Source organism: Glossina fuscipes, unplaced genomic scaffold (assembly GCF_014805625.2).
Source record: "Glossina fuscipes isolate IAEA_lab_2018 unplaced genomic scaffold, Yale_Gfus_2 115, whole genome shotgun sequence".
NCBI classification, from domain to species: domain Eukaryota; kingdom Metazoa; phylum Arthropoda; class Insecta; order Diptera; family Glossinidae; genus Glossina; species Glossina fuscipes.
Window position 1 is genome coordinate 1,346,252 of NW_023998458.1, and position 17,912 is coordinate 1,364,163.

Genomic DNA, 17,912 nt, shown 5'->3' on the forward strand with positions numbered 1-17,912 from the left:
TTTTTTTTTTTTTTTTTTTTTTTTTTTTTTTTTTTTTTTTTTATTTTCCTTAACAATTTGTTGTCAATGTCATATTAAATTGCTGGTAAAGAACCATTTGACTCGTTGCCATATAAAATATAGTAACAATAACGGTAACAACAGCAACAATAACAACATGGCATTGAATTGATTTGGCCTCGTGCCAAATTAAAGTTTCTATTTCCTTGCGTCCTTAGTAGAACAAGGATTAAAAGATATTGTTAAAAAAATGAAAAAAAATAAAAAAATAAAACTGTATAAAGTCAATAAATTTTTGTGTGTTTAGCAAATGGAACAAAAAAAAAAAACCGAAAGATTTTTTTTTTAAATAAATAATTGAAAGAAAAAAAAGCAACTAAACAAGAAGACAATTTTTTTATTTTTTTTATTTTTGTTCTTCCAAAAGTTTTCTTTTACAAGAAACCCAGAAAAGAAGAAACAACTGTAACAGCAAAGGACTTACTTGTGTGTTATGCATAGTAAATAGAGTACACATATAAAGACAAGTACAGTAATTACTTGTAAAATATTCTTAAAACATATTTAATGTAACATGTACTCAATGCATGTGCATGTAAGGAGAGAGACAGACACAAACATTTGTGTAACTATGTAAATAATATTAAGGCGCGTGCTGTGATTTTTTTTTCATTTTTTTTTTTTTTTTTTTTTTGTTATTCGTGTTTACTGAACGTGGTGGAATGATAAGCACGTGATGATGATGATGAGAACGATGATGATGATGATGATGATGCTGATGGGTGGCGGTGCGTGTGCGTGTGCTTGTGCGTGTAGAAGAGAATAACGGTGTTGATATCTTAACGATGACAAAGCAAATAATAAAAAAGGGAATGTTTTATGACAAATATTTTAACAACACACAAACAAAACAAAAAATTGTGAAATCATAGGGTGAATTTTCTTATGATATTATTATATTCGTAATCCTCTCCAAAAAAAAAGAAAAAAAAAAATAAACTTTAAAAGGCCAAATGCCTATAATAAGGAAATCTATAGAAATCTTCAAAGTATTTCCGATAAAAAAAAAAAAAAGAAAAAGCAAAACAAAACAAAACAGTCACCCTTAATGTAGATCACAAGAGTGATATAAAAGATGCACACATACGATGAGCGAAAGAGGAGGAAATGGAAAAAAGTAATTTTCCTTATTATGACATTTTAATAGAAAAATTTATTTAATAAACGTCAGCAAGTTGGTTGGTTAATTATGGAAGGAGAAGACTTTAAGCAAAAACAATTTCTTAAAATATAGATACATTGTTGCTGCAACATTTTTATAACGCATGAGCAGCATTTCATTTCTCTCTCTCTCTCTCTCTCTCTCTCTCTCTCTCTTTTTAGTTCTCTTTATAACTCTTTAAAGTGCAGTTTGATTTCAAGCTTCGTAAATGCTTTTTAAATTGAATTTTTATGGATAATAATTGCGTTGCTAATGTGCCACTTAATTTCTCATTTCCTTTTGACCTCAATGTATGCAGTGTCATCCCTTAAAATACTTTAAAAATCAATTGCTTTGCTTTTCTTAATGTCTTTTTAATATGTTTTAAGGCAAATTTTTATTTAAAGGGTTGTTCCAATAATTTCCTTCGTTTTTCTTTTTTTTTTTTCTTAACTTTTTCGTCAACCATTACGACTACGCTGTACTACTCTGCAATAAAATTTATATTAAATTCTCTGGCGATAATTTTCAAATACACGCTCAGAAAATGGAAAAAAAAAACTTTTAAAATATTTATGGCCTTTGTAAGGTATTTTTCAGTGGATTATAGTTAATTAACTTAACGACAGTGTGGTTGGAATGGGTGAAACATTGGCACATTGAGTTCTTTGTGGTTTAAGGGAAAATTTTAATTAACTTTTAAAACTTACGTATGGAAAGTGTGCATGATACAGCTAAAGAGGCATTTTGAAGGATAAGAGAAAGTTTGCAAAGTAAGTTAAATGAAAATTTCTCGTTTGCACATGAAAAAAAAAGAAAAGAAAAACAACAAATTAAAACAACAAAGCAAATCAATTAGGTTATAACAACTTCTTGACTTTATGCGGCTAAAGTTAAAGACATTTTAATTATTTATTTAATTTACTAATCGGATCTTTCATCTCGACTTACAGTTGCATAAGTAATCATAAATACACGCACATGCTTGCGTTAGCCTATGATAACTAAATGCTTCGCTAACCTCTCTCTTCACTTTCACAAAGTCTGTCCTTTGCAATCATTCATTCAACGGACGATCGCTTTACCCGCATTCGTCACATATTCTTTGCGTCCAAATATAATCTCATAGAATACGACATTCATCAATTTCAATGTAAGGAACGAAATTAGTTAGCCGCTAGCAGGCAAGGATGATCTTTGCTAATTAATAACATGTGCACAATGACTATATTGAATTCTTATTGATCTTTCTCTCCCGATCACTTTTATTTTGCTACTTCAAAAGCAGATGTTCATCGACTTTTTCTTTCAACTCCAAGATTTCAGTTATAAAATCTTCATAAAAGAAAGAGAACCATCTACGCCTTCTTTAATTTCAATTTATCCTTTGTCTTACTCGATCCAGGTTAATAGACTTGGCCGGTAGACTATCGCACTACTACTACTACTACTACTACTAAACACTATACTACACAGAATACACTAATTCTATTCCGAGAAGAGATAGCATTTTTTTTTTAAATATATTCATTCTCATTCCAATTCTCCGATTGCCGGAAATAATTATTCTTAACAATTTTAGCGATAAGCATTGCCCGCATATCTTTAATCTAAATGCGGACAGCGGAACGTTTGCAAATGTCGTACTTATTCTAGCAATAACTGTATCCCTGTCTGGAGAAAATGACGCTCTCTACATAACTATTTAATTTTCATTTCTTTAAATCGAGTGCGAAAACATGATGTTCATGGGAAGAGGAACTTCGGAAAAGAAATTAAAAGTTCGATAGAAGAGTCTTATAAAAGACGCTTCTTCCCGGCCCACTTTGAAACTTCCTATACACGACCGTGATCTTCAGTTTATATGGGAAAAAAGTGATTACCTGGTTAAGGGCGTGGAGCTGCAAGGGAAAATCAACTAAAAATAATTCCGCAAAAGCGGAAACTTCGGTCACGCAATTAAGCGTTCGATAGAAATTGTCCTGGAGGATGATACTTCTTTGCTGCCGTCTCTCTGCCCTCTTACTCGCAAACGTGATTATCAAAATCTATGGACGAAAAATAAATCGACAATCGAACGAGATGAATCTGCTGCAAATTTAGTTGAAAACAATTTTCGATCGATCACGAAAGTGGGACAATATCATCTTCTAAATGAATATTATTAAAGTGTTTAAGGATCTAATTGCGCCCTTCTTTCTTTTTCCGCTGTCTTTTCCGCACTCTTACCAACGATTCCTTTAGTTGAGAGATAATAAACAAACTAATGGCATAGTTCTGAGGCAAAGTCAGCAAACATGAATGCTCGATTCTTTAGGAAAGACATAGTCAACAAGGTAGTTCTTCGAGCAAAATTAGCTGAGAAAAGTTTTCGGTGGATGACGAAAATGAAACGATAACGATTGAGATAACGTTAGAAAGGCCCTGCAGATTGACACTTTTATCATTTCTCTTATCAACTGTTGTCAATTTCACTTCTTAAAACACATAAGTGGTCGGTCAATCAAGAACTCAGATCGAAAACACGTTTGACTGACGAAGGAAAAGTTTTCCAAAGTCATTCAAAGACATTAATCGAAAACACTTTTGGCTAATGGTGGAAAGGATTTTTGAAGAGTTACTCTTATTAGGAGGAGGAGATTGGAAGAGTTTAAACATCACTTTGGTACAAGGGGTAATTGACAGAACAATAAAAAAAAATGAAAACAATATCTCTCATCTCCCTTCTCCTTCGCCGTTAATCGACCAAGATCGTTACAAAAATTTTCTTAATCAATCCAGTCACTCTTGCTTCTAAGATGAGCTGTCGCGACATTTTTCTATTCAGTGTTTAGTGCTGTGCAATGTGCGCTGCAAGGAAAGGCAAAAACTAATTGAAAGAATAGCTAGCTTAGTTAGTGACGTTGAAGCTATCAGCGATACATAACACTAGTGATTAATCTCCCAGCCCCACTCATTCGCTTCGCTAATACTTGAAAACCTGTGCCAACCGAACCTAATGGCGGCGATTCCTTTGTAATATCATCAACTAATTGCGATTACTTGTCTATTAATTTCAGCAACTAGACGCTGAGTTGTCTCGCCAATTTGTGCTGACATTTAAGTAAAATTTAAACACCCGCTTACACGCGCTTACACTTACGTTTCGTTTTACACTTTCAGCCTATTATTAAATAAATAATGAATTTCTCTTCCTTTTCGCATAGTTAATGTTCATTGAAAGTTTTTTGCGTTGAAGATGATGTTTAACATTTTGAAAAGCACAAAAATAAATAACAACCTAAACACGTAGAGATTTCTCAATAATGTCCTCATTAAGGACATTATTCATCATCCCCTTTATATTCTCGATAACAGTAGGGCAAGCAAGAAAGCAGAAAAGCACAAAAAAAAAGGGAAAAAAATGTTGATGTTATCTAAAAAATTGAAAAATGAATTGTTATAAAACTTTTATTATCCTTCAGCACACACGCAACATACGTATTGAAGAAATCACCACAATAGCATATCTATAAATGAAAAACCTTGTTACGGTTAAGCTTTCTTCCCTTTATTTATTTAAGGATTTAATGTTGAATTATGTGCGTGCGAGTGTGTGTGTGTGTGTGTGTGTGTGTGTGTGTGTGTGTGTGTGTGGATGCGGGTTTTTGTGAAGCGTAGTCTCTCCTACGGATAAATTTATTTCCTGCTTGTGTTTTTTAAGGATTCAAGTTTTTTTTTTCATTCTCTTCTTCTTCATACTACTTCTGGTTCTTCAAGTTACTTTTGCTATGTCAGCATAACGAACACATCTTGCTAACCATATATATAGAAGAAGAATCTTTTATACATTTAAACATTTATTGACGTGCACGGAATAATGCACTAACACGCTTGAATATATAGAATCAATACATTGACACAAGAACAACAAACGAAATACTTAGTATCCTCAGTAAGAGGGAAAAGAAACTGGAACAACAAAAAGTAAAGAATAACCAGAAAAATGAAACTTATAAATAAAAATTTAGCAAAAGTATACATCATGTACTCATAGTAGATGAGACAAGTCTAATTTATAATTTTTAACGCATTTGAGGGCGTACTCTTAGCGCTCTGAATCCGTATGTAGTCTTCGTGAACTCTATCCGTCCTTTTTAAAAGCCGGTACACTTTTGCTTATCCAAAAACACCAAAAACTTCTCCTAACATCCTGGGAGGAATTTTGAAATATTGCAGAGACAATATTGGCGAGGCACGTAACAGTCCATGCACGCATCTTAAGACGATTTCAATAGATTCCATGTTTGGTTCGACTGTTTGCTTTCTCAATTTTTCCCTTGTCTGGGAACATTTCTCTGGGTAAAGCATAGAATTCTCATTAACATTATTCGCCTCCTTTTATCGCTTGCCTGACTAACCATTACTGGCGTCTGCATGCTAAACCATCAACTACCATTGCAAATTACCTTACGGATGCTGGCAATATTATCTCCCACATTTATTTTAATCGGCTACTTTCTTGTTTCCCCTCTTGATCAATGAAAAGCACTTATGTGAAAAAATTGTTTTGCTTGCTTCAGTCGCCGCAGTTACCTACCATGAGCTCGAATAATTTTGCGAGTTTTTCTTAGAAGCAGCTATGTTCTTGAGATGCTTCCGCCGACTCTAGCCCCGGCACAGGGAATATACGTAAGAGAACTGAGAAAGCTGAACTGATTTCACGAAACCAATCATTGGCAACACTTGCGAACGTAGAGTTCCTTTCAATGTAAAGGAAAGTCAATCGCGCTGGCTGTTGCAAGTACATACATGTCCACTAAGGGAGATAAACAAAAAATAAATGGAAACATATTTTACTATTTCTCTGTATTTGCGTTCAAAATGCAATAAAATTTTATTTTTAATAATTTTTTTTTTTTTAAGGTTTTTTATATTCATTTATTTATTTATTATGTGTAGCTGGCAAACGTGATATCTACTTATGTATGCTTGCAAGTGGCAGTGACAGCAGGTGAATTCTTTTAATTCTTTTTTCTCCGTTTTATACTATCTACTCCCCCGTTCTCCATTCCGATTGCATAAGCAAAGCAAAGTGTGTGCGAGTCCTTATATAAAAATGGAATTCATGTCATATAGCAGTAGTATAGTATTATATATAGTATTTCTTCCATATATCAGGATTGCGAAGGAATTTCTATATCTTGTGCCGGGGATGGAAATGAAATGACAATTTATCATTTTGCTGAATAGCATTCGTATACATACTTATAAATACAATTTGTTTTCCTGTTATTGATGTAAATTTATTTAATGGAAGGAATTTTCCTCTTTTTTGAACGTGTGCATAAATGCGACAAGAGTTTCATTATTTAAGGATTAAAAATTAAATTTTTTTGCAAAAATTTTTTAAATAACAAAACATCAAAAGGATGCAAATAAATAATAAAAAAAATATGTATATGCAAATAATTATTATGAAATATTTTGAAAGTATTTCATTAAATGAAATCTTTTTCATTACAATTTTGTTTTCTTGAATAATACTTACTAGAACCGAAGCACGCGCCAACTGGCACGCCTACCATCGTTGCTATACTCTTATACATTTCCCATATTAATCAATTCACCTTCTGTAGAAATTCAAGCGTGTCTGTACTTCTGTCCTACAACGTATAGATTGCCATTTTCGGTACACTAATAAGTTTTAATCAAGGAAGACACCCAACTGGAAGTACATTGGATCGGATTACTTTGGCTCAAGCTGACAGCAAGAAACACTCTTCAGTATTTTATAATGAAAATTGGTATAGAAAAGTGATTTGACAGAAGAATTTACTATGCTAACTTTCGATCACATTGATCTGTTTTTCGGAGCAATTCTCATGAAGACTAACCGCGCAACAACGCGTAATTTTTAGCAACAGCCTTGCCCGATTACATCACTTGAAATTCTTTGTGCACATCCATGGTTTTCAGCAAAGTGAATTTATATATTCAAGGAAGGTGGTGTGGTGGGGGCAGGAGGAGAGGATGCCGTACTTAAACAGAAATTTATGCTTTATTTAATTTTCCCGTTTACTCTGGAAAAGAATTCACCGTGAACGTGCTTCACTTAACTAACGAAACTTACGCGAAACTTAACTAAGTAAGTTATAGTAAGTTCCAAGGTTAAATTTTTGCAAGACTACGCTTAGTTGAAAGAGAAAACTCTGTGCAGCCATAATTTGCCTGAGAGACATTATTAAGCCAATTACGAAAGAGATTTAAATCTCGTATTAATTCCTATTAATTGACATAACTGGAAGTATTTGGATTTAACGGGAATTGTTAAATGCTTATTACATGGGAAGCCTTACATAATGTAATGCATACCTACACCTTGTGAATTATACAGTAAATGTCCTCAATGGCACACCATTTCCAAGGATTCTCTTTACGTTTTAATTGAAACTCAAAGCTAAAGTAGAGTAATGATTAAAAATGAGCATCAATCGGCGAGTAATCCATTTTGTAAATTCTATGGCATTTTCTCTCTGAAATTTTTACTTTATATAAGAACATACATACATACATACATATAAATACATAAATGTATATATGCACATATATACATATAAAATAAATTGACATAATCCATAAAAATATAAGAGATAAAAATTATTACATATACATATGTATGGTGATGACAAGTACATATAGAAATAGTTATTGAATTTCTATTCAATTAAAACAATTAATTAAGGCAGATGACAAGCAGTTGTCTACTTCTACACAGGATTATAAAGCTTTCACTCGTATTTATGTTACAAATAGAAAATAAATGGCAAAAGAACTACTAATTGGACATTTTCAAAATGAAAAATATTTGTATAATGAAGTAGGACAGCGCTAATCAACGATCTTGAAATTGCATTCGCTTAAATTTAATTCTTTTAGACTCCAAAAGCTGCAAGATGTAAGTACAGCAAGTGTGAACTGAATTTGTTAAAATTTAGTGCCTTAAGTTTGAAAATGTCCTTCCCGGAGGCAACTTTATCAAGAAATTCCTAATGAGCTGTGGAAATTTTCATGGAGAGATTTTGTAAGAATTCTAAACGTTTGGATTCTAATCGCATGTCTTTGAGACGCCGCCTGTTTTGAATGAAAACGTTTGAACTTTGAAATTTGAAAAATTTCTTGAATTCCTGGCACTTTCCAGGGAGACGTACTTACGTAAAGCAATTGGAACTGTTCTGTACATTTCGCTCTCTCCCTCTGGTAAAAAAGAAACATTACTTATTCAATGGCCGCGAAAATTGTTATCGTATAGTATCTGAACGATAAGTGAAACACTGTGGATGATAAACTGCTCATGTATTTGTATAACCTAAATGACTCGCACAATTTGATTCGAGACCATGCAAGAGCATTGATCATACGAAGCATTTCATCAATTGCTAGAATTTTTTGATATTTCGCGTAACCTGGTCAATCTTCGTGTAATATGGACCCAAGGTTTATAAGCTTGAAAGTCGTTTCCACCTCTTCGTTATTAATTGATAGAGTGGTACTTGCATATGTACTTTTCACTCGGCTTACAATCACATGGTTTTACTGACATTTAGGTTTAATCCAAGGCTCTTATTTTTATCATTTACCTTAGTGCATGTTTCGACCGTTTCAATAGCTTCTTGGAAGATTGCCGCTAAGTAAGTGTTAAAAAGAAGAAGAGACAAAATGCACCCTTGGCGAACCCATGTGCTTGTACTTACATCATTACCAATGATTTCTGTTGTTTGGCCAATGCAGATTTTTGATGAAGCGTCGTATATCTTTCCCGTCAATAATAAGACCTTTCAGGATATCTATTAATATATCGTGCTGCACTTTGTCAAACACTTTTCTATAATCTGTGCAACATGGAAAAACGGCTTTATGCATTGTGTTACGGGGTCATTTATTTTACTACATTTTAACCCTCATTTTAACTTCTTTGGCCCAATGAAAGCCAAGGCTTTGACCAAATTGAATATGATTGCATCTATAATCTCGATCCATATCGTAAAAGTTAAGGCAGACAGAAAGCACTCCCTAAACCCCATCTTTAGGCTAGTGTGCTTTCCATCTTATATCTCTATAAATAAACTTTAAAGTAATAATTGCCATTCGAGAGTTGGGAGCGTAGAAAAACATACTGTATGCTTTACCTATTTGTCTTTAGGTGTCACGTCCCTAAAATTCGTTCTTGTTATTCTTTACATATTAAAATTGAAAAGTGCTATAAATAACATGTAAAGTTAAACTACTAACACAACTACTTTCTCTCCCTCCCTTCCTCTATCTCTCTTGCTCTTTATGTTCTGGGAGTTAAATAGAACAACGCATAGCAATAAGTAAAGGTTAACTTTGTAGCATTAAAATATAATAGCAGTAATAACACTTCTAACGTAATTTGGCAACCTTCAACCTTTGCAACAAGCTTTTTAAAAACAAAGCATCGCACATATGTATATTTACATGTTTTTGATGTAAAAACATTTACATACGTGCTTTTAAATATTGTAGTTGTGTGATATTACAAAAAAAAAAAAAAAAAAAAAAAAAAATTAAAAAATAGAATCCACAACATATTTGAAATTAAATGAACCTTTGCTATAACTGCGAACAAACTCTACCACACTTGTATGCAGAGTTAAAATTTATTTTTACTTACTTTGTATGCACACAAATATTGTAAAAAAAAAAAAAAAAAAAGAAAGGAAACTCACTTAACATACACGCAGCCTGAGGAGTAAGTGCCAAAGCTGTATGTGTGCCTGTGTTTTAATAGTAAATAGAAAGAAAAAAAAATATTCATACACATAAAATTTTTAAAAATATTGTTGACGACAATTTAATATACATTTTTTATAGAATTGTTAGATCATCGTAAAAGTCACACAGCAGATCAAATTGAAGTCGCCCTTAAGCGAGTCGAATTTTCATCCTCGATATAGTCAAAAACTATGAAAAAAAAAAATTATAATGGGCGTAGCAAAGTTTTAAAGGGTCGACCTGAAGCGCGTAACCCACTGTAGAAATGTTTGAAAAAGTTATTGTTGGCATGGCAGAGCAAGGATGTATTGTCCAAAAAATTTGATTTTCTAAGCATAGTTACATAACATTATACCACCACTTGGAAATTTAAACGCACTTGTCTCGGAACGCTATTCTTAAAAGTCGCAAACGGCTGCCATTCGAATTATTTACAAAGTCCGTAAAACGGAACGCAGTAAAAGCACAAGGGTGTCTTTGACAAGCTTTGTTGGTCGTACATTGTTTCTTTTTCATTTGAGTAGACACAAAAACTCAATAGTTTTGAAAGTCCCCCGTGTTTTGTTACGCCTACGTACATAGCTTAAGTGATTTTCTTCGCAGATATCAATTTGGACAAGTGACACCATCTGCCTCAGAGCCCTTAAATGAAAGATGCATTGCACATCGGCGCTCATCGGCTTTCCAAAACAGAGCGTTATATGGCAATTGATCGAAAAAGTGGTTCGATCTGCACCACTGTCAATAGCTTTCGTCCTTGGGCCATAATACGTCGGTGTACTAAGTTTTATCAAAATATCTCGAAAATTGCAACCTGTAGGTTGAACGCAAGAAAACAAGGCAGACGGACAGACCGACAGACAAGCTAAGATCTATGCGAAAAATGACTCAGAATTAATCGACACACCTACACACCACTTTCATAACACAAATGATGCAGGGTATGGGAGAGACTGCTACAGTAGTCTCCTCCCTTAACTTACAATTGCGAGTTTTTTCTGCAACTTCTTGTGTTGCATAACGTACGCTTAACTCAACGTCTTAGCATAATCACTAACTTTAACGTGTCTTGTTAAAGACGGAAGGACGGCAAATCTCTCTAATTAGTGTTGAGTCTATTGCATTTGTAAAGAAGTTTTACGCAAGACCTTTAGTACACTTAAGATAACATTAACTATCCCAGGTGTAACAAAAGTGAAAAGGTTCAGATGGCATAAGTTCTAAGAAAATTACCATCGGACCAACAGTAAATCTACGGTTAAGGCCGTAACTGTTTCTACGTTATATAGCGTCATAAGTTTTCCGACTGCCCAGCATCCACCCCTTATTTGCATATACATAAGAAGAATATTGCCATAGAATTTCCAAACATTCGGTGTGTACACACGTGTAAACAGAATTATATTGTATGCAAAATAAGTATTTGTATGTGGTTTTGAAAGTATATACGAAAAGAGAAGCCATACCCACAACTAACTACATAGTAGAAAATTTCAAATCTCTATACTGCGTAAGGGAGTGTATCCAGATTACAGCGGCAAAGCCGGCATAATATGTTATAATTAAACAAACCGGTAACTTAATGCTTTCAAATTTCAAATATATTTTACTTTATATTTCGTTACCTACGTTGAAAAAACACATCCTTTACTCTATTTATGGCGTGATGATGCCAATACCATCCAATATAGATAGAATTTTCGATTTTAAAAAATCTCATATGTTCGATTTGGATTGATTCCCCACCCATGTTTAAACTATAGTTCCCTTGCTTAATTTATAGATTAATACAGATGCCTAAAAGTCTATTAAGACCAAAGAAGGAAGTTATTAAAGAGAAGGGGAATAAAAGAACTAACGGTTGCGTTGTCTCAAATAATAATCTCAATATATATAAAAAGCAGCAATTGCAGAGGATGGGATCTTTAGCGGGATTTTAGATTACATCAAAAAAGTCGCGGAATCTTTTTTAAAGGTTTGGTTAACAACTTACGCGTACATTATCAAAGTGGATCTGTTGAATTGAACAAGGAATGAACGAGCTAAGCAGGCATCTTTTCAGCTTTAAATGGCAAAGAAGCAGAGAATTCATCACTTAATCAATTTCGGAATGCATTGACGTTTTTGGTAGAAAAAAAAGTTTTTTATTAAAGTAGAGTAAGCAAATATTTTTTGTTACACTTCACGAGTAACTCGCAAAATACCCACTTTTTTGATATTGAATACAGGGGCGTTATCGCGATATCGCCATTGTTACGAGAATGGGAATGTTTACGACAAACATTGCACGGAAAGACATCTGGATGTTCTTAAACTGATTCTGACTGAAAATTTGATGCTGATCAAGAATTGCTATACTTTGTAGGGTTTCTGATATACTTTGTCGGCTTTCCTCCATGTCCACCCAACCTTCGGTACTGGGTATAATAAAGTGCTGTCAATAAAAGCATTGAATAGAAATGGAAGATGAAAAACCAGCGAATCCCTCCATATATGTCGATAATTTCCATAATCTTTTGAAATGTCAGCTTTTCCATGATCATGTGCTAATGGCGGGTGATCTGAAACGGCAAAGCAAAATGTCCTCAAAATACAAAAGTTGACATCTGTCGCTATAAAAATTTCCCTTATTCTACAAAAATATACTTCTTTTAATTTCTATAAATAAAATCTGATGTTTTTTTTCTTTTTTTTTTTTTCTTCTTCTTTGGCTTAACAAAGGTAGTGACATCGTTACTCTGCTCTTATCTTTTATGCGCTTGCATGAAAAAGTTAAAGGACTGATGTAATTTTTGTCATACCGGAATAGAAAACTTTATTATTTAACCAAGATATGGCTTGGAAGAGTAATTTTAATTGCTTTTTATAAAAGGACATATGGTATACACTTTTTTAATAAGAGATATGACTCTATTATGTACTCGGACCAGAAAAAAGGAAACCTGTCTTTGCCTCGGTCTCAACGCTTACTGCAGTTTCCCACATCCAATCTTCATTCAGCAAAACGAACAAATCTGGTTAAGAGTGCATTTAATAATTTACAGGAATTTTCTTTTCTTTACAACTGTCAAAAATTAAATTATTTTCTTAGTAAATAGGCTGGTAATTTATGCTCTCCATACTTTTGAATGCCACTTAACATTCCCAATCAGCTTCAAACTTCGATCCTTCTCGCTTACATTTCCAATAGATTCACTTGCTCTACATTTTTTGTTTTTAAGCCCTGCACCCCTTACGGTAAAAGGGCAATATTCAAAAGGACTTGAGATAGACCCATCCAGCAATTTACAATAACTTTCTGAATCAATCTAAGTTTTTTTGTCCATCTGTCCGCCTTATGTTCAGCTTACAGGCTGCAATTTTTGAGATAATTTAATGAAATTTGATACGCTAACGTGCTTGAGTCCAACGGCCAACGCTATGGAAAATGATTCGGATCGCACTTCTCTTTCGAGCATAGCCCACTATTGTCTTTTTACTTGTTTTTCATTTTCTTAATTTCAAAGACTGATTAAGTTCTTGAAGGAATTACCGGTATATAGAAAAGCACAGACAGTGCGTGCTTTGAATTCAAGTTGGTTTCAATTATCTCTTCACTATTGTATATTGCTATTGTTGTTGCCGCTGCTCAACATTCATTGTTACAATTTCCATTTAAGGGTGTTTGTGTGTGCGTGTATTTAAGAAAATCTTATTTTATTATTCGTAATATAAACTACTTTTTAAGTGTTTTTGACATTTATAAATACATTATAAAGACGAAAATTCCCTTGCTCGTGTTATTTAATTTTCTTTTCGTATTTTACATGTAAAGTAAAAGTTTTATATAAACTGTATTTGAAAGATGATCTTATCAAAATGATTTTACAGATTTTTGTATTTTTTCTTATTCTTTTATTAAAGAAAAATTTTAATTTTTTTAATGAAAAATTTCTTTTTCCTTTGTTTCTTTTTCTTACAGCTCATCAACACTGGTCGGATCATTAATCTACACGAAAATCCAATTAAAGGCAGCAATCAAGAAAAGGGGCAAAAATCAAGCAGAGAAGCAGACAAACAAATGCTGATAAATGATGCCCGAAATTGAACGTGACGTGGCATCAGAAATGGTTAGTGGAGCACATGCACCCATCTTTGAGTCAACGTCACAAAAACATTACAATTATCATAATTTGAATGTGAGTCATCATCAACATCATTTCTCGCAGCAGCAACAGCAACAGCAGCATCAGCCGCACCCGCAGCCGCAGCAATATCAACAGCACCAGCATCAGCAGCATACACATTTTCAACATTTACAATCACAACAACAACACCATACGAGCAATTATAAATTGCCGCAAACGGAAATAGACTATAAAATGGCTACGAGTTCGTATGTATACCGCAGCCCGCTGACAATACCGCCAATGTCGACAACAACACATGTATACCATAATAATAATAATAATGGTGGTGGTGGTGGTGGTGGTGGTGGTAACAACAATCATACTAATAATAATAATATGTTATTATATAATAATCATCAAAACAACAACAACAACAATAATAATAATAACAACAGCTATCAACAACATAGTGTTAATGTTACTAACATGCATTCATCTAGTCACAATGTAGCGGCAACTGTTCCGCCAACAACTGCAACGACGACAAGCGGCCATTGTTTAAGTCCTCAAAATAAAGAGAAACTAACGAATTTACTAAAAACACGTGAAACGTCGGGCTCGTTGGCTACATCATCAACGGCTTCGCCTATTGAATCCAATAAATATCGAACGGAGAGCGACCACACCGCTACAAGTCCAGTGGCGCCGCCAACATTTTTACAGAAAAGTTTAGAAAATCCCAAAAATGCTAATTATATCAACGGTTATAACGGCACAAACAACAGCAACGCTAAAATTCCAATGACTCCTTCACCACCAATTATAGCTACCGCTGCACGAACAAAGAATCCCCTTACCCGCCCCACTTTATCACCACTTGGTATACAAGAGGCTCAACAGATTACTTATAATTCAACAACAATTATGTCATGGCATCCGCATGTCTATGCGCGACCACCTAATCGTCCCACTCCCCATGGCATAGCGGATATTTTAGGATGGCGTGATGGATCGACACGTGACAATCAAGATGAATCTTCCAATTCGTCTATAGCCACGTTGCCGCCAGCACCTGCCAAATCCCCAAAAAGCATTTTAGGTAACTTTCGACAACAGTACTCCCAGCAAGGCAGTCATTGCGATACCGTAAATCAAATACATAGCGCAACGTCATTAAGCGATACAAGTGAAGAGGATACGGTGGCAATGCCGGCCACGGCCATAGATGTGGCACCGATTATGGATCAACCTTTAAATTTATGCGTTGCGAAGAAAAAAACACGAGATTCGCTATCGCCACCGCCCGCAGTTAAACAAAATCAAATATTAGGCATTAATATTGGCGACAAGGAAAAATCGTCCATGTTGGGTAAACATTTGAAAAAAGGTTAGTGCATTTTTTTTATGCATAAGCATAAGCATATGATATCACTGAGGATGCCACTCTTAGATCCAACTTATTAGGGAGAATTGCTTTTAAGCGACATCATTAACGCTATCACTCTTAAGTCCTACTTATTATGAGCATTCTTTGGGATATGATATCATCAACGATATCACCATCAAGTCCAATTTCTTACGGGGAGTTTTTCTAGTTCATCTCAAACCACAAATAACGGGTTCAATTCAGTCATAATGTAAATGCAAAAAGATACTTTTTTAGATTTGATTTGCGTAGAAATATGCCCGCGAAAAAAAAAAGTAAAAACTTCTCCCTGATTTGGTTTGGGGCAAACATGAATTTCGTCTCTTAGAATGAAAAAAACAAAAAAAGGAAAATCTTTTAATTAACTTGTCTATCGTTAGCGTAATGAGGTCGTTTGGGAAAAAAAGTGTAGCACGATTCTCATTCTAAGAGCAATTATCGCAGCAGAAACAAAAACTAATCGTAAATAAAATAACTACTTAAGGTTTTTCACTTGCGGTAAAAGTTTGTTCAGGTATCACCAATCAAATGCAGTAAAAACAATTGCGCAGTCATATATAAGAAATATTTGTATATATGTAAGAAGTTATCTGTATTCTTGTTATTGTGGTATTAGGATTTTGCATTAAAAAAGTTTCCAATAAAAGTCAATATTTTCTTTTAATTGATAATCCGAAGGAGCATGCGAAGCATTACCACCTATGCGACTTGGGAAAAATCATTTGATATTTTTCAATTATTTCCTTCCGACATTTATGTTGATTCGCTGAATTTTAGTAGAAAGAGAAGACAAGGAATAAAATATATATATAAGAACACGCTATTACGCGGTATTATGTAAGAGCAAGCACTCTGTGGCTTAATTAGAATAATCCGCAATCTTACTTCTTGTTGCTTTTGACATGCCTTTGCCAATTTCGCCCATATGGAAAACAGTCTGCAGGTACCGGTATATATAGAAACCATTACAAAAGCAAACGCAATGGGTCGGTCTAAAATTTTGAAAATTTCACTATTCACAGACAAATTTATGCATTCACAGAAATGAACCTGGTCAAACCTTGCGATACTTTAAAGAAGGGGTTGAATATGCATTTAGTTTTTTAACTAGTGTTAGAGTCTGATCAAATGTGATAAATATTTTTTTAGAGCTAAAAACTTTTCAATTTCAAGCGAGATATATGAACAGGGATCTGGCATAACGTCGACAAGCATAAGTTGTAGCATTCAGCTTAAAGCTTTTGAATTCAGAATTGCAAAAACCACATTTCAATTTCAAATCTACTGTTTTAGCATAACAAAACGATTGAAGAAAGGCAGAAAGAAGGTTTACTAAGTCTATTGCTTTGTATTTATTGACCAAAAATACCCATAGTTTGCTGATTAACTCATTATGATGAGCTCTCGACCTCGTAGTCGGAGATTAAGCATATCAGGGGGCGTTGTGCGATGAATCTTCCGCCGCTGTGGGCTACACGACAGATCCCCACATTATCCATCCACTCACGTTAACTTCCTTAAACTCTTTAAGATGAATGTAATAACATATTAGCAACGTAATATGCGCAAACAGACAGACACGTAGCATACAAGAGACAATATTGATTTATTAATTTTTAGCTATGGTTAATATTTTGAAGACAGACGGCAGGACACAGAAACGTGCGCGTTTTTACATATGAATTCTCTCTCTCACGGAGATAAGACATATAAACAGCCGCCGTTCCATATTTCCACAGCTAAACGTGTCCACAAATGGGTTCAACTTAGGTAACTAATACTTGCGTTTGTCAGTACATAGTTATAGCTTACATCGCTTGTGTTAGAAGTGTATGGATCTAAAACACCTTGAAGAATAACTTGGCATAAACCCATCTTTTATTATATCGATCGATTCTGAAAGTGATTCTGAATCAATCTAACGCTACCTGGGCATCTGTGCGTCTTGCATAATTATATTCAACTTACTGGTTGCAATTTATTAGATACTATAACGGAATTTAGTAGACCAACACGTTTTGACCACACGACAAACGCTATTACAATGGTTCGAATCGCACCACTTTTTCGATCGTGAAATTTTGATTTTGAAAAGTCGTTATATGAATGACTGCGTGGACACGTATAGGCCTTGGCCCACTATAGCCTTCCTACCCGTTTTTTTTTTATTTTTTTAAAATAAAAACAAAATATTGACAAATCTGTTTAGGCTGGTCTGTGCGTCTACCCTTTCTGTGTTCTTGCACTCAAAGCATCTTAATTCAAACCGTTCCATTTAGAATCACTTTCTAAATCGATTTAAGCTGACCAGCCTACCTCGTGTTCAACCTACAGATGACATATTTTGAACTATTTTGATCGAAATTGGTACACCGTCCTCTTTACGTCCAAGGACGAACGC

At 34.2% G+C, this 17,912-nt stretch overlaps 1 protein-coding gene across 1 annotated transcript in view; it reads left to right on the plus strand.

The window, feature by feature from the left end:
* The window catches only part of LOC119640093 (homeobox protein 2), a 128,391-nt gene that overhangs the window by 46,484 nt on the left and 63,995 nt on the right, over positions 1-17,912 (plus strand). Inside the window, exon 2 of the mRNA XM_038037906.1 lies at positions 13,938-15,472. Within this exon, the coding sequence (XP_037893834.1) occupies positions 14,047-15,472 (1,426 nt within the window). The 5' untranslated portion in view covers positions 13,938-14,046. The remainder of the gene's footprint in view (positions 1-13,937; positions 15,473-17,912) is intronic.